The following is a 22,623-nucleotide window of genomic DNA, read 5'->3' on the forward strand; positions in this document are numbered from 1 at the left end:
CCGTATGTATAGTCAAAACTATGGTTTTCCCATAGTCAGGTAGGGATATGAGAGTTGGATCACAAAAACGGCTAAGCGCGGAAGAATTGATGCTTTTGAACTGTGGTCCTTTGGACAGCAAGGAGATCAAACCATTTAATCCTAAAGGAGATCAACCCTGAATATTTATTGGAAGAACTGATGCTGAAGCTCCAATACTTTGGCCACCGGATGCGAAAAGGCGACTCATTCGAAAAGACCCTGACGCCGGGAAAATATTGAAAGCAAAAGGAGAAGCGGGCAACAGAGCATGAGATGGTTGGACGGCATCACTGACTCAATGGACATGAGTTTCAGCAAACTGGGAGACAGTGAAGGACAGGGGAGCCTAGCGTGCTGCAGTCCCTAGGGTCCTAGAGTCGGACACGACTTCGCGACTGAACAACTGACGGGGAGAACTTTCGTTGCCTGGCCTGCTTTGTCAATTGAATGGCGAACGAGTGAGGCCCGAGGAGGCTCCACGCACACGGAAGGGGCCGTTTGTTATTATCAAGAGTGGTGTTGCGATGATGCCAACCGCCCCGCCTGTCCCGGATCCTGCCAGTGCGGAAAGGGAAACACGAGGGAGGCGGAGGCCAGCGGAGATTTATCAAGCCAAGCGATCCCCTCCAACTGCGGCGGGAAGAGCGACCCTGCACTGTCACTTTCGGGTCCAGAGACCTGAGTGGCATTATCACGGAGACGCCCCTCCTGACGCCCAGCCAGTCGAAAAGTTTTTGTCCACAGAATCCCACCGAGGGGCGTGCCAGTGGGACAGGGTCCAGACTGCAGCAGACACGCCCCACTCTGGGCATCGCGACGTCGGAGGAGCAGAGAGCGCGTCATTTCCGCCCTCACTCTCGGCCAGACAGGGAAGGGCGGGGCAAGCAGAAAGCGCGCTGCTTGTGCGTCACTTCCGGTGAGTCTAGCGGCGACAACGGCAACATGGCCCTAAACGGCGCTGGTGAGGACATGGATTGTGGGGGCCTGCGGCTTCGCGGTTCGGGCGGCACCTTGCTTCAGCAAGACCTTCCGGCCCCTTGTGCCTCTCTTCCCCCAGAAGTCGACGACTTTTCCTGGGAGCCCCCGACCGAAGCGGAGACGAAGGTGCTGCAAGCGCGGCGGGAGCGACAGGATCGCATCTCCCGGCTCATGGGCGACTACCTGCTGCGTGGTTACCGCATGCTGGGCGAGACCTGTGCTGACTGCGGGGTGAGGAGATACTCGGGACGTGGGATCCAGGCTGGGGCCGCGGACCAGGCCACACGGCCCTTTCCCCTTCTCTCCTCTCTGAACCCCGTCGCCCGTCTCACCCCTGCTCCCTGTGCTTTCTGGCCCCTAGACGATCCTCCTCCAAGACAAACAGCGGAAAATCTACTGCGTGGCTTGTCAGGAGCTCGATTCAGACGTGGATAAAGATAACCCGGGTGAGGGGTCGAGGGTGCTTAGTGATAGAGACTCAGGAACAGTAGTTGGGAGGTGAGAGTGGTATTTGTGGGTGGGGCAAGGGTGAGTTGCGTTCTCCTTTCTCCTAGAAAGGGCCATTCATTCAGTAAGAGCACTAAGCACCTACTGTGTGCCAGACACCCGAGCCTGAGCTTATTAGGCATAGTTCTGATGAGAGAAGGCCTTATGCTCTTTAAGCAAGGGCGTAAATACCTCTGATACAAAAAAGAAAATGAATGTGTTCTCTTATACTGGGGCAGGGAATACATCTCAAGTACAGAGAGCAGAACAGTGAAGGGTAGGGGAAGTGTCTTAGGGCTGATGTGGGGCCAGGTATATCCTGATCATTCCACTGGCTTTCTCCTTTTTTAGCTCTGAATGCCCAGGCTGCCCTCTCCCAAGCTCGGGAGCACCAGCTTGCCTCTGCCTCGGAGCCCCCCTTGAGCTCTCGGCCTGCCCCTCAGCCGCCAGTACCCCGTCCTGAACACTGTGAGGGAGCTGCAGCAGGGCTTAAGGCAGTCCAGGGGCCACCCCCTCCTGCTGTGCTTCCAAATGCAGATGTGGTGGCCTGCACACAGGAGGCTCTCCTGCAGAAGCTGACCTGGGCCTCAGCTGAGCTGGGCTCTAGCACCTCCCTGGAGACTAGCATCCAGCTCTGTAGCCTTATCCGGGCGTGTGCTGAAGCCCTGCGTAGTCTGCAGCAGCTGCAACACTAACAACCTCTCCTGAGAAAAACCCTGTAGAAAAACAGCTGTTCCTCTTGTGTGGTTCGTTCTTTTTTTTGGTTCTGAGTGTGCATGCAAGTCCCAGCTCCACTCGTCTTTTCCCTACTTTTGGTCTTTCATGGTATCACAGTCTGGTCTCCTTGATGCCCTGAGAAATGAGTGGGGCTTGTTTCTGCTCAGTATCCCCACTCAAAGAATGAGGTGGCAGAGGACTATGTGCTATTTTTTCTTTTTTTCTGGTGAGGAGGCCCCAACCTCAAAAGCAGAAACAGGAGGTGTGGATCTCTGAAGGAATCCTGGAACCTCCCCAGCCATCCAGCGCTATTCCCCACCCTTGAGAGAGATTTGGGGTTCCAGTCCCCTCGGTAGCTTCCCTTTCTTCCCCCAAGCATCCAGACACCATCATCCTGTCCCACCTCAGGCCCAGATCAGGTACCCAGATACTGACAGGATGTAGTCAGATAGGGATCAAGGATGGTCTTAATCTGTCTCCTGACCACACCCCACCCCTTTTAGATCCTTTCCTTGAGAGTTGTAATTGGCCAGAATAAACAGTGTTGGGGAGGGGGAGGAGCCGCACCCTCCGCTTTTAACCTCTTCCCTCCTTTTTACCTGCTTCCCTTCTATCGGTGGCCAATGCCCTTTTCTCTGGTCTCCTGGGGCAACGTGGTCGCACAGAGCTGTTGCCCTTTTAAGACAGGCCCCGCCCACGAGGAGGGGGTGGGGCAGGGGCGGAGTCGGAGGAGTCCGGGTGGGAACAAAGCGCGGCCTGCGGGCGGCGGCTGGGCTCTGGTGGCGGGGCCGCGGGGTGCGGGGCTTGCGGGCGGTGGCCCGGGCGGAGCGTTGGCGAAAAAGAGGCGGCATCATCCTCTGGTACCCGCCCGGCCATGAATGGGCTGCCTTCTGCCGAGGCGCCGAGCGGCGCGGGCTGCGCCCTGGCTGGTCTCCCGCCGTTACCGCGCGGCCTCAGCGGTCTTCTCAACGCGAGCGGGGGCTCGTGGAGAGAGCTAGAGCGCGTCTACAGTCAGCGCAGCCGCATCCACGATGAGCTGAGCCGAGCCGCCCGCGTCCCGGACGGGCCCCGCCAAGCCACCGGCGCCGCCAACGCGGGAACTGCCGCGGGTACTCCTGGCTCACGTCGCCCTGTCAACCTCGACTCGGCGCTAGCGGCGCTGCGCAAGGAAATGGTGAGTAGCTGGGCCTCGGTCAGCTAGGCGTTGGGGGGCGACGGGGCAGCCACCAAGCTAGAGAGTCCAGGCGCGGGCGGGGCGGGGTCCACAGGCAACGCGGTCTAGAGGAACGACAGAAAGAAGCCAGTTGGGTTAGAGGGGATACGGTAATAATTATAGCCATGTTTATTGGCAATAGTTACCATGTATTTTTAAATGCTTTACTAGTGTTATTTCTTTCCATTCTGCTGTCTTGTCCCTGTCCTGCAGATAGGGGTTACTGACTTGCCTAAAGATTCAAAGCTGTCCACAGAAACCTGTGCTTGGGAAGAATGGCATGGGCGGAGGGGTGGCTGGCACTCCAACCCCAGCCCACTTTCAGTCTTTTGCAGGTGGGCCTGCGGCAGCTGGACATGTCCCTGCTGTGCCAGCTGTGGGGCCTGTATGAGTCGATCCAGGACTATAAGCACCTGTGCCAAGACTTGAGCCTGTGCCAGGACCTGTCATCCTCACTGCACTCAGACAGCTCCTACCCACCCGACGCTGGCCTGTCTGATGACGAGGAGCCTCCAGATGCTAGCCTGCCCCCAGACCCGCCACCCCTCACTGTGCCCCAGACACACAATGTCCGGGACCAGTGGCTGCAGGATGCCTTCCACATCAGCCTCTGAGAGCTGGGAGGGTGGGGGCATGCACCCACGAAAAAGGCTCAGAAACTCACCCCTCAGCAAGTACTCGGACTGTGGTGCCTGCTTTCCCCCATACCACCTCACCTCACAGGAGGGCAGGGTCTGGGCCCCACGGAGGCAAAGCTGCCCACCCTCTCATGTCTTGGATTAGCTGGCACTGGGGCGGGTACCTGGGCTATAGCCTCTGCCCATGGCACTGGTCCTCCACTTGTCCCACCTGTGGGACCTCCAGCATGGCCAACCTTCAGTCCGGCAGTGGGGTCCAAAGCACTTCCCTTGGCATCTCTGGGACTGGGATTGAGTGGCCTGGCTCCTGTCTCTTCACCTTCGCTGCTGTTGGCAGCTCCTGGCTCAGGGGCATCCCACCTCTGGCCCCTGGGTTCCACTGCCCTAGACAGGGGCTCTCCAGGACCCATTCCTGCACCATCCAAGGTCAGGAGGGTCAAGGCTTCGTGCTGGATATTTAAGTTTAGGGGTCAGCCTCTTTGGCTCATAGATAAATAAACACTGTCTCAGCATTGGTGTGTTCTGACTGCTTGGCTCGGGCGGGAAGATAGCGGTGATTCTGACAGGTGCTGCCCCGCGCTCCGCCAGCGGGTGGCGCCCGAGACCCCGAGTTGGAAGAGGTTGGGCTGCGGCCGGGTGCGAAACCTCGCTCCCCGGGCAGGGTTGCCTGCCCATCGGTCCAAGCTGGCTCGGCGTGGTCTCGCGGTTGTGTGATTGCGGGCGAGTCACTTCCCCTCTCTGGCTGGAGGCCTGGAGCCCAACCAGCCTACCCACTCGCTTCGGGCTTTCCTGGCCGGCCGGGAAGGAAGGAGAAGCAGCCGCCCATCTCGAGGAGAGAAACTTTCCACCCCAAGTTGGGGAGGAGTTGAGGCGGCACAGGAAATGGGTGGGCCCGGGCAGGCAGGCCGGGCCGAGGGGCCCTGGGCGTGAGAGGGGAAAGCGCCTCCTGGAAGGGCCTCGGGAACGAGTGACCAATGGGCGGGAGGAAAGAGTTGCAGAAGCAGAAAGGGATGGAGCCCCAGTGCCCGAGTCTCCCCCAGAGTCTAGGCAAGCCCTGGAGGGGTGATGGGGCTGTGGGTTTTAATGCCTGAGACACTCCCAGCGGCCAAACACCCCCATTCTCTGCCTGGCTCCCCCTCTACAGCACCTGGGACCTTTAGAGTTGTACATAAAAGGCTTTCTTTTACAGTGGAGAGCCACGAGCTGGGTCTTGCAGCTAAACCCGGGTGTCAGCTTTTTTCCCTCGTCCCCCAGATAAGTCTGCACATTTGCGAGTGGTGGGTGCTAAGGCTTTCGCGCACACAATACCCCACAACTTCCTGAAACAGGGGAAAGGACCTCGAAGTTGCACACTTAGGCTTACCGGCTGGCTGCCTGTCCCCACGTCCGCTGCGCAGTCACTTGCGTCCTGGACAGAACTCAGTTGACAGTCCTGGCAGTCAGACGTCCTGTTCAGACCGAGCATTTATCAAGGACCAGGCTTCTGTCCATTCACAAGCCTAGCAGAGCGTTTGCACTGACAGAGGGAACAGGCCAGTGTGCTGCTCTAGGGCTGTTCTCCTAACTCTGGGCCTGACACCTGCAGCGGTTCATGACCCAGCAGGCGGGCTGGCGATAAGGGCTCTAATCTAGCTGTGAACACAGCGGTTAACGCCCCGCGGCAGGCTTTCCAGGGGAGGGAGAGTAAACACACACTTTTACTCTCCACGATAACGGATTTCATTTAGTAAGACCTGGCAAAGATCAGCCAGATTCCACACTAAATGCTTTCCAAGGTTTCATTCTCAGTGATGTAAAAGGTGCAACTATAATTATCCCTATTTTGCAGAGGTAAAAACTGAGGCTCAGAGCGTTGGTAGTTTGCCCAAGGTCACACTCTTGTTGGAGGTCAGCTGCTTGTGGGGTGTTGGAACTGCCTTCCCACTTGACAGCTGGAGAGCCAGGTCTAGAGGCTGGCAAGTGGGTGCTGCTCACCGTAGGGCCACCGGGGTTGGCCCCTGACCCTGGTCCTTCCTCCTCTGGTTAACACGTGGGTGGCAGCAGGCGTCTGTCTCCCCAGCTGGCTCTGGCTCAGCGCACTGAGACCCTTTACGTCTCTTCTCCTTTCTGGTCTCTATTTCCCCAGCCTGTGTAATGGGGCCACCGGTACGTACCTCGCAGGGCTGCGGGCAGGAAGGGAGGCGGCCGGGCAGCGCTCTCGCGGGCGGCACCAATTGCTGGTGGCCCCCTGCCCCGGAGCGCGCGCCCCCTTACCCCGCCCGCGCCTCCACACCGCCTCGGCTCGCAACAGGCGGACGCTGCGGTCTAGACGTCCCCCTCGACCCCGCTCTCCCTCCCGCGCGAGGCCCCGGAAGCCGGGCCGCCCCGCCCCCGCGCTCCCGCCCCGGCCCCCGCCTCCCGCCGGAGCCCCGCCCGCCTTCCGACGGGGGTGCGGCTCCAGGAAACGGCGCGCTCGCCGCTCAGCGCTCCAGCGACCCGACGCGCCCCAGACGACCCCGCCGAGGCGGCCAGATCACCGGCGGGCCCCTGCGGCGGCCGCGGCGGAAAGAGCGGCCCCGGATCCCGCGCCTCGGACCCCTCCGCACGGACGGGGCGGGCGGCGCGGATAGGATCCTGGAGGCCATGGGGACCTGGGCCGGGCCAGCGGTCGCGGACTAGCGGGAGTCCCGGGTCTGAGGAGCGGGCGGCGGAGGCGGCGGGGCCATGACCTCAGTGTGGAAGCGCTTGCAGCGCGTGGGCAAGCGGGCCGCCAAATTCCAGTTTGTGGCCTGTTACCACGAGCTGGTGGTGGAGTGCACCAAGAAATGGTGAGTGGGAGGGAAGCCTGGGGGACTCCCCAAACTGGCTGGGACCCCATCCGGGGGCCTGAGAACCCTGACCTCCGTCCAGTGGCCAAAGAGACCGCCCACTCCAGCCAGGGTCCTGGGGACCCAGACACAGAGAAGGGCCCTGGCGACTCTAGGGGATCCCCAGAGTCGGGGGACTGTGGGCAGCCTTTGGGGAGTGGAGGTCAGGAGTTCCAGGCCTGAGGATCTGTGGGGGCCCACACTTTCCTCAGCTGCGATCAGAGCTGAGGAAAGTGTGGCCTCATATTTCTGGCCAGAGGGGTGGTTCAAGGTGAACATCAGAAAAGGGGGCAAGTTTTCAGATCCGTGGGTGGAGGGCCTGGGACAACCAACTCCATGACCTCAGTACAGCTCAGAATAAGGATGGTGCCCCCTCCTCCTCTGCCTGTTTGTTGAACCAGAGGAACCACCCGCCCCTTCAGCTGGAGTGGGCCCTGGGCGGCTGGACTCATCTCCATAATATCCTTAAAAGGGGAAACTGAGCGCTGGGAGTGATGAGGAGGGAGGCAGGCAGCAGCTTAAAGGGGCCCGAGGGTTTTGGAGGTTGTGGGTCCCAGAAGAGAGAGCCTGAAGAAGGCAAGGTGGTGGGGTGGGGGGAGATGTGTCAGGGGATGCAGGACCCTGACCTGGACTACCAAAGGGCCTGGGGGCATCTGGTTCACACGCCCCTAGCCGCAGCTGCCCCGGCCCCTGCGTCACACCCTAAATATACGTGCTCCTTGGTGTCAGCTTCCCTTGGCTGGATTAGAGCACAGCTGTGGGGGCCTCACCCGCGGGGCTAAATTTAGGCTCCCAAGAGGAGGGACAGGAAGGGACCAGAGGGTCCAAAGAGAGGGGAGTGAGCAGGAGGCCTGGGGTCCCTTGGGCAGCTGTCATATGCCTGATCTTGACCGGGCCAGCCAGAGTGTGCTTCACACCATTCAGCGAGGCCCAGAAAGGCCCAGGAGCTGGCTGGGGTAACACAGCACCGGGGTGGGACTTGAACTCTGACCTGTGGCTTCTGTCTTCTGCCCCAGCATCCTGGGTGAAGCCAGGGGGGATGCTGGGCATGATCGCAGAGAGCTGGCTGAGGGTGTGGGCAGTGTCAATGTGTCTGAGTCACAACGGGCAGGCAGGGCCTCCTGGACTTTCTTGCCTGGAGCCCCGGCTAGGAAGCTGCCCCTGCCCAGGTCACAGCTCCCCGGGAGGGTGTGCCCCGCCTGAGTCAGGCTGCCCGAGCAGGCCCCGCCCTCCCCAGGCTCCCACAGTCGGCTTCCCTTTTCTGGGAAGGCCCCATGGCTGCCCTTAGCTGTCGCCTGCAGTGGAGGGTCCAGGAGGGGCACTAGGCTCAGGTGTGTGCCCTTGCCCGGCCCCTAACCTCTTTGGTCTCAGCATCCCCTGGAAGATGACAGGAGAACCAGTTATCCTGGCTCAGCCTCCAGAGGGGCTGTGAGCTGGGTGAACCTGAGTGTCCTGGCATGGGACTGGGTGCAGGCACAGAGGGCTCTTGTGTTGCCCCCTCTGCCTGATGATCCCCGAGCCCTCCCCACCCTCTTGGGCAGCACTCGGCCTCTCCCTCCCAGGCCCAGCCACGTGCCTGGTGACTCGCTCCTCTAGCTTTGTCTCTGTCTCCCTGCATCTCTTTGCCTCTTCCCCAGCTTATGCTGTTCAGCTTAGATGTCCCTTGTGGGAATAGGGGTCCCTGCAAAGAGAAGGGCTGGGCGTGGAAGGTCCTGGGAGGGTATCAAATGACAAGCTGACCCTGTGCCTTTCTGTTTGCCAGCCTCTGCCCCCCTGCCCGGCCCTACACCTACCCCCATCCTCGGACCCTGGCACTTGCCATCCCCTTGCCTGGAGCCTACCTTCTCCAGACCCTCACACGACCCATTCCTGCTCCAGCAGGGTCTAGCCTCTCCTTGGCATGGACGGGGGTTATAGTGTGCACTCTACAAATATTTGTGAGTGAATGGACTCCTTTTACTCCAAGTTTGTCTCTTTCGCTGTCTCAGAGTCTGTGTGTCTTGCAGGTCCTTGTTAGGTTGCTGTCTTTGTCCCTGTATGTGCCTGTGTCTCTGTATGACTTTCTTCATAATCCTTGTCAACCCACAGGCCTTTGCCCTCTGGCCCAGGCCTCACCCTGCCTTGACAGCCCCACCCTGCTCCTTGTGGCCCCAGATAAGGGGGCTGGGGGAGGGGGATGCGGGCCCAAGGAAGACTGTGGAAGAGATGGAGAGGCTGGGTGGGCCTGACTGAGTGGCCCCCTCTCCCCTGCCCCTCGCCTCCCAGGCAACCGGATAAGCTGGTGGTAGTGTGGACCCGGCGGAACCGACGCATCTGCTCCAAGGTGGGGAGGATGTCAGCTGGGAGTCCAGATTGGGGGTGGGGCCAGTTGGGGGCGTGGGGCCAGTTGGGGGATGGGGTGAGTGGGGGAGGGCTGTTGGGGGACTGGAGTTGGATTCAGGTCAGAATCCATCGAAGAGAGAAAAAGATGGGGTCAAGGTTGGAGATGAGGACAAGTGGTGAAGGGGGGCGTTAGGATGGAGGGAGGACTCAAACGGCTCCTTGTAGGCCCATAGCTGGCAGCCGGGCATCCAGAACCCATACCGGGGCACCGTGGTGTGGATGGTACCTGAGAATGTGGACATCTCTGTAACCCTGTACCGGGTGAGTCTCTAGCCCTCCTGCCCAGAGGGACAGTGAGCCGGCGATTGCAACCCCAGGGGCCACGGGAGATGGGTTATCCATCCAAATAGAAAAGAACAGAGGGGCGAGACCAAGAATCATGTCAGGGGGCCTACTCAGCCTGAGTGGCCCAGGAAGTATCCTTGGAGGAGGTGGCATTTACCCACCACATGAGGGAGAGCTGGGATCAGGAGGAGCTGGGGAGCATACCTGCCAGGAGGGACCAGCCTGTCTGAAGGCCTCAAACAAACCTCCTGAACTAGCGCAGGCTCTCCTCCTTGCCCTGCCCCCGACCCAGCAGCCCCTGTACTCACTGGTGCCCCTCCTCCCCAGGACCCCCATGTGGATCAGTATGAGGCCAAAGAGTGGACGTTCATCATTGAGAATGTGAGTGGCCGGGGTGGGTGGGAGCCTGGGGTCTCGGGGACTCTGAGGCAGCACTGATGTTCCTTCCCCTGCCCCCAGGAGTCCAAGGGGCAGCGGAAGGTGCTGGCCACGGCCGAGGTGGACCTGGCCCGCCACGCAGGGCCCGTGCCAACCCAGGTCCCGCTGCGGCTGCGGCTGAAGCCCAAGTCAGTGAAGGTGGTACAGGCCGAGCTAAGCCTCACTCTGTCCGGGGTGCTGCTGCGGGAGGGCCGTGCCACGTGAGTGTCTGCCCGCCCTCCTGGGCCCTAGTCCACAACCTCTGACGCCAGCCCTCACCCCTGGTCTCCGATCCGCAGGGATGATGACATGCAGAGCCTTGCGAGCCTCATGAGCATGAAACCTAGTGACGTGGGCAACTTGGATGACTTTGCCGAGAGCGACGAGGAGGAGGCCAATGGTCCAGGAGCCCTGGAGGCACGGGCACGTGTCCCCCAGCCAGGTGGGCTCCCAGCTGGAGGTTGAGATCACCAAGACCTCGAGAGGGTGGGGGATCACCCAGGCCCAAAATCCTCTTGCTGTTTTGGGGCAGGGCTAGTGGAGGGACCTCACTGCTGCCAGGGCTCCCAGCCTGCCCAGCAGCCCTGAGTGTCCTGCAAGATGGATTCCCAGTGCCCCGCCCCGTGCCCCTGACTCTCTCCTTGCCCTGAGTGTGCACCGCCCCACAAAGCTGCCGGGAGACAGCTGGGCCAAAAGCACAGAGAGGGCTGCGGTCTGGGCTCGACACCCCTCACCACACAACCTCGTCCCTCTCTTTTGGTTGTTAAGGCTTTTTCATTTTTCTGTCTGTCCATCTCTCTCTTTTTCTCTGCATCTGTGGGCCTGTCTCTTCTCCTAGGCCCAGGCAGTGCCCTGAGGCTGGGGCATTTCCCAGGTAGGCCCAGCATTCTAGTTGGGGGAAGGGGGGGGGGTCAGACCTATAGGGCTCTTCCTGGCGTTGACCGTGCCCCCAATGTCCCACCCCCAGAGACCCCTCGGGAGCTGAAGACACTTTGTGAGGAGGAGGAAGAGGGCCGACTGCGGCCTTGGCAGGCAGGTGAGGCCCAGGCTGAGGTTGGGGCCGGCCCGGGGCAGGGGGACTGTGACTTCCATTCCCAGGTCCCAAGCCTCAGCATCCTCTCCCTTCCTCCTCCCTGCAGCTGCCAGCCCTTCTAGTGCTGAGGATACCAGCCCAGCCTCTGTGAGTGCCCCTGCACCCCCAGCCAGGGCTTCACGGGGCCAGGGCTCAGAACCAGCTACTGTAGCAGGGGGCCAGGTAGGGCTCAAGGCCCCAAGGCCCCCTGGAACCCTGCCAGAGACAAGGTGAGCTTTGGAATCAGCTCCAGCCCCTCTCCCCCGTCTGCTCTTCAGAAGTTGTATACCCCACGCCAACCTGCCTTTCCAGGGTCCCAGGAGTCTGGCAGGTGGGGAGGGGGGCTGGCGGGGGGGACAACTGAGCTCCTGCAGTGCATCCTTCTCTGCTCTCTCTGCAGGTCCTCAAGACAGCCAGGCCAGGACGTGGCCCCCACTCCAGCCCCTCGGCTCCAGAAAGGCTCTGATGCCCCTTGGCCCCCAGTCCACCAAGGAGAGGATGAGGCCCCCAAAGCCTCCAGGGCTCCCCCAGCAGGAGTGGATTCTGCTGTGGAGACCCAGGCTCGGGCAAGCCCTCAGGAAGGGACAGAGGCCCAGGGAGCTGGGCTGGGCCCAGGCATTGAGAACAGAGACTCCAGCAACTCTTTGGAAGGGCAGAAACCCAAGGTTGAGGAGGGGCCCGCTGGAGACAGGGCAGAGGCTAGTGGGGTGGATACTGGGCATGGGCCAGGAGTCAGAGAGGTGAACAGTCAGAGGTCAGTGGTCAGACCTGGGGAGGTTGAAGAGAGTTTAGAGATCGGTCACGTGGATGTGGAGCAGAGGTCAAAGGTGAAACCTGTGGACACTAAGGGACCAGAGGCCACAGAAATGACATCTGAGGCAAGATTCAAGGGGACTCCCGAGGCTCCTCCAAGGGGCTCTCAGGGGAGAATAGGGGTCAAGACCAGGGATGAAGCTCCCACAGTCTTGAGCCCAACGCCAGCAGAGCCTGAGTGGCATTCCAGGCATCTTGGTGACCAGGTGGCCAGGGCTGCTGCAGGCCAGGAGAGAGAGTGTGCAGAGGTGAGGGGCAGAGCCCCCGGTGTTGGGGGGACAGGCCTGGAGCAGGGGCCCTCTGCTGGAGCACCAAGCGCTGGGCCCCAGGTGAGCTGGTACGAGGGGCCCCTAACAGCAGCTGAACAAGGGGTGATGTCCAGGGATCTGAGGGCCTGGGAGGTAGAAACTGGGGATTCGAGGGTCCTGGGGACAGAGCCTGGGGTGGCAGAGTCAGAGTTATCGGGGACCCAGGAGATCTCAGGGTCCCCAGAGATAGTGTCTGAGGCAGCAGAAGCGAAGACCTTGGGGACCCAGGAGACAGAGGCAGTGAGATCGGGGGTCCTGGAGTCAGAGACTGCTGAGATGGCAGAGTCTGAGGATCTAGAGATCCAGAAAACAGGGACAAGCATTTCAGGGGCCTCAGGGACAGAGGGTGGGACGGCAGAGTGTAAGGCACTGGGGATCCAGGAAACAGAGGCTGGGGGCTCAGGAGTTCTGGGGACAGAGACTGGGATGTCGGAAACTGAGATGTTAGGGACCCAGGAGATATCTGGGTGCTCAGGGATACAGAGAAAGGAAGCTGAGACAGCAGAGTCTGAAATACTTGGGGCCCAGGACACAGAAGTGGGGTGTTCAGGGGTCTCAGAGATAAAATCCAAGATAACAGGGAGCCAGGAGACAGAGGTAGGGAGGTCAGGTGTCCCAGGGACAGAGACTGAGGTAGCAGAAGCTGAGATACTGGAGATCCAGGGGATTGAAGCTGGGGGTTCAGGGCCCCCAGAGATGGAGACTGAGACCCTGAGGACCTGGGAGACAGAGGTGGGGGGCTCAGGGGCCCCAGAGATGGACACTGAGACCCTGAGGACCCAGGAGACAGAGGTAGGAGGCTCAGGGCCCCCAGAGATGGAGACTGAGACCCTGAGGACCCGGGAGACAGAGGTGGGGGGCTCAGGGGCCCCAGAGATGGACACTGAGACCCTGAGGACCCGGGAGACAGAGGTGGGGGGCTCAGGGGCCCCAGAGATGGACACTGAGACCCTGAGGACCCGGGAGACAGAGGTGGGGGGCTCAGGGGCCCCAGAGATGGACACTGAGACCCTGAGGACCCGGGAGACAGAGGTGGGGGGCTCAGGGGCCCCAGAGATGGACACTGAGACCCTGAGGACCCGGGAGACAGAGGTGGGGGGCTCAGGGGCCCCAGAGATGGACACTGAGACCCTGAGGACCCGGGAGACAGAGGTGGGGGGCTCAGGGCCCCCAGAGATGGACACTGAGACCCTGAGGACCCAGGAGACAGAGGTGGGGGGCTCAGGAGCCCCAGAGATGGACACTGAGACCCTGAGGACCCAGGAGACAGAGGTGAGGAGCTCAGGGTTCTCAGGGTCAGAGGCTGGAATGGCAGAGGGTGAGGAACTAGGGAATCAACAGACAGAAACTACAGTTTTAGAGGCGGAGAAGGGAAAGGCTCGGACTTCCGGGGTCCAGGAGGCAGAGACTGGACTTGGGGAGACCCTCAAATATGAGGCTTTAGGGGTCCCAGTCGTAAAGCATGAAGTTTCAGAATCCCAAGGAACAGAGGCAGAAACTACAGTTTCAAGGGGCCAGGAGGCGGAGACTGGGATTTGGGGGGTTTCAGAGGCCAAGTCTGGGGTTTGGGGGGCCAAGGAAGCAGAGGTGGAAGTTTCAGGGGCTTCAGAAAACCCATCTGGTATTTTTGAGGCCCAGGAAGCAGAGGCTGGGGTCTCAGGAGCCGAGAAGGGAAAAGAAGCTGAGGGAAACCTCCCAGAGGCCAGCCTGATGGAGGTGCAGGTGGCCAGTGGGGCAGGGGCTGAGATGTCCAGGCCCTCCGGGGCCTCTTCCCCAGAGGAGCCTGAAGAGGACAGGAGGCTGCCGGGCAGCCAGGTAGGGATGGGGGCCGCCGAGGGCCCAGTCTGCTGCTTCCCACTAACCTGGGCTGAGCGAACGGCGGCTCTGCATGGACCCACCTGGCCGACTGGGGTGGGGTGGGACAGGGGCTCAGCTTCCAGGAGCCCCTCGCCCCCTCCCCTCTCAGGATGCCCTGGCTCCCCTACCCTCTCTTCCCTGGGCTGCATGGAGTAGGACCCCCACCCCCTCAAAGCTGATTTTCTGGGCTGACCTGGAGGTGTGGCTGCTGGTGACTTCTGTTCTTGCCTGGGGGCCACTGACCTTTTAGGTGACCTTGATAGATAACCCTGGAGCTGGAAACCCCTTTGCCTGACGCTAAGGCCCTGGCCAGTGGTGTGCGGTGACTCCTGCAGACCCAGAGCTGGAGCTGTTTTGTGCCCAAGGGACAGAGGGCGCAGGTCCCACGTCTGCATTCCCTGAGCCCATCCCTGTGTCCCCAGGCACCACCTGCCCAGGTCAGCTTCAGCCAGTCCCTGCTGGAGTGGTGCCAGGAAGTCACTGCCGGCTACCGCGGTGTGCGCATCACCAACTTCACCACGTCCTGGCGCAACGGTTTGGCCTTCTGTGCCATCCTGCACCGATTCTACCCAGACAAGATGTGAGCGGCTGGAGCGGGTGGCAGTGAATGGGGAAGCCTGTGGAGGAGGGGAGGATGGCGGGAATCCAGCCTCTGATCAGTGCTCTCCCTGCAGAGACTTTGCCTCCCTTGACCCCCTGAACATCAAACAGAACAACAAGCAGGTGAGAAGGGGCAGGGCTGGTGGGAAGGGAAAGGAGGGAAGAAGGGTCCCCGGCCAGGCCCAAGCTATCTGGGATCCTGACTGTGTGTCGGAGAGTAATCTGTGGGCTTCAGGGCCCCAGCACTGGCTTTTGGAAGTTCTGCCACTTATTACCCTTTTGGTCTTTAAACTGTTCGTTTTTCTGAGTTCAGTTATTTTTTTTTTTTAAAGCATATTTCCACCAGATGGTTTTCCCTGAAACCACCCTTTTGGTGTGCTGTTGCTGGGTAACGCGGGGGCGGATCCTGTTGCTAGACTTCTCCCAATAAGAGGGCGAGGGCGCTGCGGGCAAACCCGGGCGTGCCAGTCGGGGGGACCCCCGCGGCGGCCGGGTCGGGGCGGCCGAGTCGCTGGGTAACCCTCCCGCATGCTCCCTAGGCCTTCGATGGCTTCGCGGCCCTGGGCGTGTCGCGGCTGCTGGAGCCGGCGGACATGGTGCTGCTGTCGGTGCCCGACAAGCTGATCGTCATGACCTACCTGTGCCAGATCCGCGCCTTCTGCACGGGGCAGGAGCTGCAGCTGGTGCAGCTGGAGGGCGGTGGCGGCGCGGGCACGTACCGCTTGGCCAGCGCCCAGCCGAGCCCGCCCGACGACCTGGACACCGGGGGCCTGGCGCAGCGGCTGCGTGAGCACCGGGCCGAGGCGCCCCAGCAGCCCCAGGAGGCCGCGACCCGCGTGGACGCGGCGGCCCCCGAGGCGGCCTCCAAGGACCGCGGGGCCGTAGCCGCCCAGGAGGCGCGCTCCGCCGAGGCCCCGGCCGACGGCCCCGGAGCCCGGGCGTCCGTGCCCCCAGCAGAGGGGCTGGTGAACGGCGTGGGGGCGCCGGGCGCCGCGGGCGGCGTGAGGCTGCGGCGGCCGTCGGTTAACGCGGAGGCCGGGCCGGTGCCCCCGCCCCGCGCGCACGGCTCCTTCTCGCACGTGCGCGACGCAGACCTGCTGAAGAAGAGGCGCTCGCGGCTCCGGAACAGCAGCTCCTTCTCCGGGGACGAGCCCGACTCCGGAGCGGCGGGAGCGGCGGCGGTGAGTGCCCTCCAGCGGCGCGGGGTCGGGGGAGCGAGGCGGCGCGGGGGTAGGGGCGACCTGCCTCTGCTGGACGCCGAGGCACCGGTGCCACGGAGGAGTCCCCTGCGAGCTCCTCAACACGGGCACCCATGCCCAAGGCCTGCCCGGCCTGGAGCCGCTGACTTGCTGCCAGCCTTGGGATGGCACTAGTGGAGTGAGGCTGTAATAGGAGGTTCCCAGAAGGCTCCGGGAGTCAGCACTCAGCACAGGGTCTTCATCAACTGTCAAGTGGGCTGGGGCATTTCTTTGGCTGGAGGTGCCCACCACCTCCCTGTAGGCTGGAAACAGGGTTTCTGTACTCAAGGGAGTTCTCCCTGCTCCATGACTCTCCGACCTGGATCTTTAACTCCAGACGCTGGAGACCAGTTTCCTCTCTATTCTGATGAGGGAGAGTTGGAGATGGGAGACCCTGGTGGGTGCCCATGTTCCCCCATCCCTTGCAGGTCTCAGGTCAGCTTCCCAGGGTGTCTTGCAGTGGTGGTTTAGTTGCTCAGTTGTGTCTGACTCTGTTTGTGACCCCATGGACTGTAACCCGCCAGACTCCTCTGTCCATGAGATTTCCCAGGCAAGATTACTGGAGTGGATTGCCATTCCCTTCTCCAGGGGATCTTCTCAACTTGGGGATGGAACCCGGGTCTCCTGCATTGCAGGAGGATTCTTTACCAACTGAACCCCCAGGGAGTCTTGTGGTCACTACACTAAAAGGGAGACTGTTCTAGAGGGGTCAAGGGTTTGCTCAGGGACTCACAGCTGCCAACTTCCAGGCCCTGGACTCTCCAGCAGCACCATCCTGGACAGCAGGGGCAGCTCTGTCAGGCTACTTCAAGCCTTCGGCTGCCCGGGGATGACCCCTGAGTTCTAAGGAAAAGAGGGAACAAACTGGGAAAGGCTTTTTGGAAGAAGTAGCCACTTGAGCCAGGCTAATAAAATGGGCAGCTTTTCCCAGGTGAAGAATCCGAGGGGTGGTTCTCAAGAGGTGGGACCTCACAAGTAAACGTGTGGTTGCAGGACCTCCCATAAGGACACCACCTGTAAGGTCACCTCCCACAGGCAGCGATGAGGCTGGCCTGGAGAGCAGGAGCCCTGAGTGTGGGGTCGGAGGTGCAGCGTTGACTCTATGAATGAGAGACAGGGAGAGCATCAGAGACACCGAGAGGAGCTGTGCTGGACAGCTATCCTGGACTGTGTTGGCCTGTGGCCAAAGTCCCCTCAATGTGCGTCAGTGACTCTTTATGTCTTAAAAGGGAAGGCTCTATTACATTGTACTTGAGAGATGAAAAACTCCTGTTGTATTTGGACACAATTATTCTTATTAAAATACACATCCATGAGCAGTGGAAAAAGAAAAAAGGAAAGCTCGATTTTTCTGGGCCCAAGTCCCAGTGTCTGGTCCTTCCAAGCCAGGGCCCTCCTCCAGCCCTTGTCCCACAGGAGATATTTGACTCACGGGGCTGCGGGGGCCTGCTTCCTTCTTGGCCACTCCCATCCCCCACCCCGTGCATACTGTAGAGGAGGTAGGGCCTGCCCCTGGATAGGATGAAGTCAGGCAGCTTGAAGCTGGGGCGAGGCTGAAGCCAGGAGGCCCAAGTGCCTCTGGTGTGGCTCTACAGGGCTTTCTGGAGGAGGGGGTCACAAAGGAGGCTGTAGAAAGGGGAATTTGGGTCAGATGTGAGGAAGTGTTGGAATTCCCATCAGAACAGCTGTGAGTAAGCTCAGTTGCTGCTGAGGTTGGGGTTTCTCCACTTTCCCGCCTCTGCCTGTCCTGTTGGTTGAGCACTTGCTTCCTTCCTGGCCTGCCCCGCCTCCACAACCCCTCATCAACTCCTCACCAACTCCTACAGTGTCCCTTCTGGGGGGCAACCGTTTCTCGGTTTTGCAAGTAGGAGTGTCCAGGCTCAGGGATGTGAAGTGTAAAGGGAGTTGGTCCCCGGTGTGAACCCCCAGGTCCACTGAGACGGAACTCTCCAATGGCGCCCTCTACTGGGCCCAGCAGTCTGCACTGGCTGCGTGACCTTGGACAGGCCACATCTGGGCTCTTTTCCTGAAGATGGGAAGCAAAGACATGAAAGTTTTTTTGCAAAGTGGTTTTGAGGGACCACTGCACGGTGTTGTCAAAAAAAGGGGGGGAACTGTGTTTTTTCCTCACAAGCCTGTCTGGAGCCCTGCAACCCGCCTGGGGCTTGTATGTCCTTTTCGTACAAGGACACAAACAGGCCTGGTAGGTATGACTGGCCCAGAGGCAGACAGCAAATTGGTGGCCAAGCTTGGGAACAGACTGTTGGATTAGACAGTGGGGCCCAAGCCAGGCCCTGTTTGAGTGTCATCTCTGACCCTTAGTTTCCTCATCTGTAGAATGGGGAAGGTAAGGGTTCCTGCCTCACAGTGATGATGGGAAGATGAAATGAGTCAGGGCTCCCACCGCATCCAACACACGGACAGATGCTTGATGCCCATCTCGCCATTACTGGTACGCGCTGCACCCTGAGTGTGTCCTCTGGACCCCAGCCTCTGCCTAAGGAGACAGGAGTAGCCAGCAGCCATGGCGGGGTGGGAGTGGGGTTGGAGCTGTAATGGGAGAGGCCCTGGGGGCCGTGGTGGGGATTGAGGAGGCTTCAGGGGGCATGAAAGTCAGGAAGGGAGGAAGAAGGCGGGTGAAGGAGCTTCTGGAGGAGGTGGGGCTGAGCTGGGTCATGAAGGGTGAATTGCCATCCAGCCGCCCAAGAGAGAGGCTGCTCCAGGCTGAGGAAACGATTTGGGGAAGCGAAAGTCCACCACTGGGGCCGGAGGGTGGCGTCTGGATGGGGTCCGGGGCAGTAGGAGTTACTGTTGGAACTGCCAACAGGCCTTGGCAGTGAGACTGGGGACTGAGAAGATGAGTGAGGAGACTGACACTATTGGGGTGAAGGTTTAGGGAGACCCCCCTCAGTTGTGGCCTGAGGGTAAAGTCAGCAGGCAGGGCGTGTGGCAGGGAGGGGGCAGCTGGTAAAGAGGCTGCCACCTGCCCAGACCAGAGAGGATGTCCCCTGAGCAGGGCACTTCCAGGGCTGTGTCTCAGAGAGGTGCCAGGTCAGGTGGACAGCGGGATGGCTCAGCGCTTTCTCCTCACCTTGTGACTTGGAAAGGTAGCCAGAGCAGGAGCCCTCAAGGAGGCCAGGCCATCAGCTGAGCTGAAAGTTGGGGGCCCCCAGGGCTGCAAGTGCCAGCAAGTTGCTGGGGCAGGGCACCTGAGGGGCCAGCTGCTCTTCCAGGCTAAAATCAGTTGGTCCAGCCGCCTGTTCTGTTCTGACGGTCATGTGACACATCCTTCAGGTGTGGGGATTGAGGAGGCGGGAGGAGGACCCCCTTTTGGCCAGGAGATGGAGGCGCTGGCTCACGATGGCCACGTTTGGCCTGTGTGGGGCCCCGGCCATGATCAGAGATGCTGGTGCTAGGTGACGGAGTCTGAGGAGGCCTGAGACAGCTCCACGGAGGAGGGGGCGGGAGGGGGAAGGAGAGGCCCCAGCTGCGCCCCTCACAGCCTTTCACCTCCGACTCACAAAAGCCCTGTGGGGCCCCAGGAACGGGGGCTGGGAGGTTGGGCCAGCAGGAGTGGACTGGCCCGACCACAGGGCTCGGGGTGGTGAAGGCCATGGCCTTTGCTCTAGGAGGTGCTTCTCCTGAAGGGGTGGAGGTGGTGTTCTGTGTGGGCTGGACTGAGAAGCTGCTGGGGCAGGGAGGCCCCTCCTCCCCATGTGAGTGGGGCTCTGGCTGGCCCCTGGGCCTGTTGTCAGGGGAGCCCCAAGCCCTTACTGGCCTCTTCCTCCACAGGAAGGCACGAGCCCTGACCCCAGCCCTGCCCCTGGCCTTCCCGCAGCCTCAGCCCCACAGCAGCCCGCTGGTGAGTAGCTTTGAAGGGGTGGTGACTCAGCTCAAGTCAGCCGGCTCACAGATCCTGAGCTGGGGCCCCTCTGGGGGCCACTGTCCATTGTGGGGTCTCAGCCTGGTCTCTGTCTGCAGGTGGGACTCCTCCGGTGGAAGAACCGCCCCCAAGCCCAGGGGAGGATGCTGGGCTGGTAAGGAGGGCTGAAGTGGGAGGAGCTGATGGGTGGGCTTGCTAGGCAGGGCCTGGGCCAAACCCACCCTGTCTCTTGCCTCCGCTTTGCACCCCAGCAACGGTTCCAGGACACAAGTCAGTACGTGTGCGCGGAGCTTCAGGCCTTGGAACAGGAACAGAGGCAGATAGATGGGCGGGCAGCCGAGGTGGAGAAGCAGCTAAGGAGCCTCATGGAGTCAGGTGGGACAGGCGTCCGGAGTCCACTCGCCAGCACATGCCACCGCATCTGGCCCGCTCTGCAGCTCTTTCTGACCCTGGGAGGAGTTGGGAGGATGGAGGCTGGGGTCACCATCCCCATTTACAGCTGGGCACGCTGAGGCCTGCAGCCCAGAAGCAGCTTGCTGGAGGCACACAGCTCTGGTTTCTGGGATACTCGAGGGAAACCACACCCGCGCCCCCACCCCACCCCCTGCCGCCACCTCCCTGCTCCTGACATAGGGGTCAGGAGCTGGCCTGGTGACTGTCCTGGCCTGATTCAGGTACCGACAGGCTGCAGGAGGAGGTACTGATCCAGGAGTGGTTCACTCTGGTCAACAAGAAGAACGCTCTCATCCGGAGGCAGGACCAGCTGCAGCTGCTGTGAGTGCTGGTCCTCCCCACTCAGGCCCTGCCTCTGCCCACCCAGGGCTGGCAGAGCAGTGTGTGCGTGCTAAGTTGCTTCAGTCCTGTTTGACTCTTTTCGACACCATGGACTGTAGCCCGCCAGGCTCCTCTGTCCATGGGATTCTCCAGGCGAGAATACTGGAGTGGGTTGCCATGCCCTGCTCCAGGGGTTCTTCCTGATCCAGGGAGCGAACCCATGTTTTTTATGTGTTCTGCATTGGCAGGAGGGATTTTTACCACTAGTGTCACCTGGGCAGAGCAAATGCAAACTTAATTACCTTGATTAGAACTCTTCACTGCTTTTTTCTTTCTACAAAGTTATGGTTTCTTTTCTTCCCTTTTTTTTTTTGAGAAATTGCTCAGCTGTCTTAATGTTTTTTCATAATTTCCTGTGTAAAGTGTATACTTCTTAAATTGGTACTATTTTTATGAATGAGAAAATCGAGGCCCAAAGAAAACTATGGCAGGTCAGTGCTGAGCGCCCCCGTTTGACCCCGTTCCTTTACAGTAAGGAACACTGAGGCCTAGAGACAGCTGAGCTGGGTTCCTGAGTGGGGTCAGAAGCAATTCCCCGGGCATCATTGCTTTTATAGTCCTGCATGGTGAAGGTGGTTTTGCTTCCTTTTTGCATCTTGGGTCATTTTTCAGAATAAATTTTAGTCTAATATTTGCCATTTATGAATAATATTCATCCAAACAATCCTGAGTTGTTTCTTATTTTTTAAAAAGGGGTGGGGTGGGGGAGGAGATGATTATGATGGGGAACAGTTGAAACAGAAGAGGTACTTCCCTGGCCATCCAGTAGTTGACTCCCTGCTTCCACCAAGGTGTGCAGGTTCCATATCCCTGGTGGGGGAACTAAGATCCTATATGTTGCTTAAAAAAAATAAGAAACGAAAGAGATAATTCCAAGCGGGGACTGGGGTGTATCTCTGCCTGCCTATGACCTTTGTGGGAACTGATGGTGAGGTGGGTGGGGGCCAGGGAGTGGTCAGAACCCTGGACACTCCCGGCCATTCTTTCCCTGACCTGGCACCCCACCCCTCAGCATCGAAGAGCAGGACTTGGAGCGGAGATTTGAGCTGCTGAGCCGGGAGCTACGGGCGATGCTGGCCATTGAAGGTGGGAGATGGGGCCGTGGGACCGGGGACCAAGACGGGACAGGGGCTGGTGCCTCCTGACCCTCAGTCTCCTCTGCTCACAGACTGGCTGAAAACGGCTGCGCAGCAGCACCGAGAGCAACTCCTGCTGGAGGAGCTGGTGTCGCTGGTGAACCAGAGAGACGAGCTGGTCCGGAATCTGGACCAGAAGGAGCGAACGTGAGTGGGGCCGGGATGCTCCGGGAGCTGGGGAGGCGCTAGTGGGGGCTCAAGGAGGAGTGCCCGGTCTGGGTCCTCGGCGGCGGCCAGCGTGTGGGCCCTGACGCCGCTGGGGCTGACCGGAACCCGTTCCCTCCCAGCGCCTTGGAGGAGGATGAGCGCCTGGAGCGCGGCCTGGAGCAGCGGCGCCGCAAGCTGAGCCGGCAGCTGAGCCGGCGCGAACGCTGCGTGCTGAGCTGAGGCCGCGCGGGCCCAGAAGCCTTCGCCCCTCCCGGTCCGCAGTCTTTCTCGCCGCCGCGCCGGATCGCCGCTTTGGCCCTGAGCTCGGGAGGACCGGACCCTCCCTGGTGCCGCGCGCAACCAGTAGGGGCCGCCGTGACCCTTTACCGGGAAAGGAAGCGCAGCCTTTCGGGCCCCGACGGACGAGGGCGGCTGGCTGGGCGGCCGCGCCGTCCGGGCCGTATTTATTAGTCCGTGTGAGTGAGTGTGCGTGTGTGTTCGTGGTGGACTGAGGGTCCCAACCGTGCCCACCCAGAGCCCGTACCCGATGGCCGGACCCCGCTGGCGAGCTCCAGGGGTGGGAGGGACGGCTGGTGAACTGCCGCGCTCAACACCCCGCCCCCCTTCCTGTTCCTAGCGAGCAATAAAGTTGGAAAAGGCCACGCCAACGCGCCTGGGCTTTCTCAGGGTGACCCGGGCTTTCAATAGACGGAAGGGGGTGGGGCCTTGGCTGATAAGGCGGTCTGCGATCC

General features: G+C 60.7%; 3 protein-coding genes across 19 annotated transcripts; all 3 read left to right on the top strand.

The window, feature by feature from the left end:
- Nucleotides 397-4,565, top strand: SSSCA1 (Sjogren syndrome/scleroderma autoantigen 1). Its single transcript, XM_005699896.3, has 5 exons — nt 397-982; nt 1,079-1,230; nt 1,361-1,445; nt 1,837-3,376; nt 3,741-4,565. Exons 1-4 carry the CDS (start codon nt 964-966, stop codon nt 2,178-2,180), a joined length of 600 nt encoding a protein of 199 aa, XP_005699953.1. The 5' UTR covers nt 397-963; the 3' UTR covers nt 2,181-3,376; nt 3,741-4,565.
- FAM89B (family with sequence similarity 89 member B) lies at nt 2,834-4,565 on the top strand. Its single transcript, XM_018043458.1, has 2 exons — nt 2,834-3,376; nt 3,751-4,565. The coding sequence occupies exons 1-2, from the start codon at nt 3,077-3,079 to the stop codon at nt 4,027-4,029; spliced, it is 579 nt and encodes a 192-aa protein (XP_017898947.1). The 5' UTR covers nt 2,834-3,076; the 3' UTR covers nt 4,030-4,565.
- Nucleotides 6,471-22,539, top strand: EHBP1L1 (EH domain binding protein 1 like 1). Of its 17 annotated transcripts, none has more exons than XM_018042848.1 (21): nt 6,474-6,860; nt 9,165-9,222; nt 9,447-9,542; nt 9,894-9,947; nt 10,026-10,204; nt 10,283-10,425; nt 10,822-10,857; nt 10,951-11,019; nt 11,123-11,285; nt 11,456-13,448; nt 13,809-13,991; nt 14,456-14,613; nt 14,708-14,756; nt 15,173-15,814; nt 19,664-19,733; nt 19,853-19,908; nt 20,006-20,129; nt 20,429-20,528; nt 21,601-21,674; nt 21,757-21,871; nt 22,012-22,539. In XM_018042848.1, exons 1-21 carry the CDS (start codon nt 6,757-6,759, stop codon nt 22,109-22,111), a joined length of 4,566 nt encoding a protein of 1,521 aa, XP_017898337.1. In that variant the 5' UTR covers nt 6,474-6,756; the 3' UTR covers nt 22,112-22,539. The 17 variants fall into 17 exon arrangements, 16 of the variants coding, with proteins under 16 accessions (XP_017898335.1, XP_017898337.1, XP_017898338.1 ...); XM_018042849.1 differs by having other exon boundaries at nt 13,815-13,991; XM_018042852.1 differs by having other exon boundaries at nt 11,456-12,197.

The sequence above is a fragment of the Capra hircus genome, chromosome 29 (genome assembly GCF_001704415.2).
Source record: "Capra hircus breed San Clemente chromosome 29, ASM170441v1, whole genome shotgun sequence".
In the NCBI taxonomy this organism is placed as follows: Eukaryota; Metazoa; Chordata; class Mammalia; order Artiodactyla; family Bovidae; genus Capra; species Capra hircus.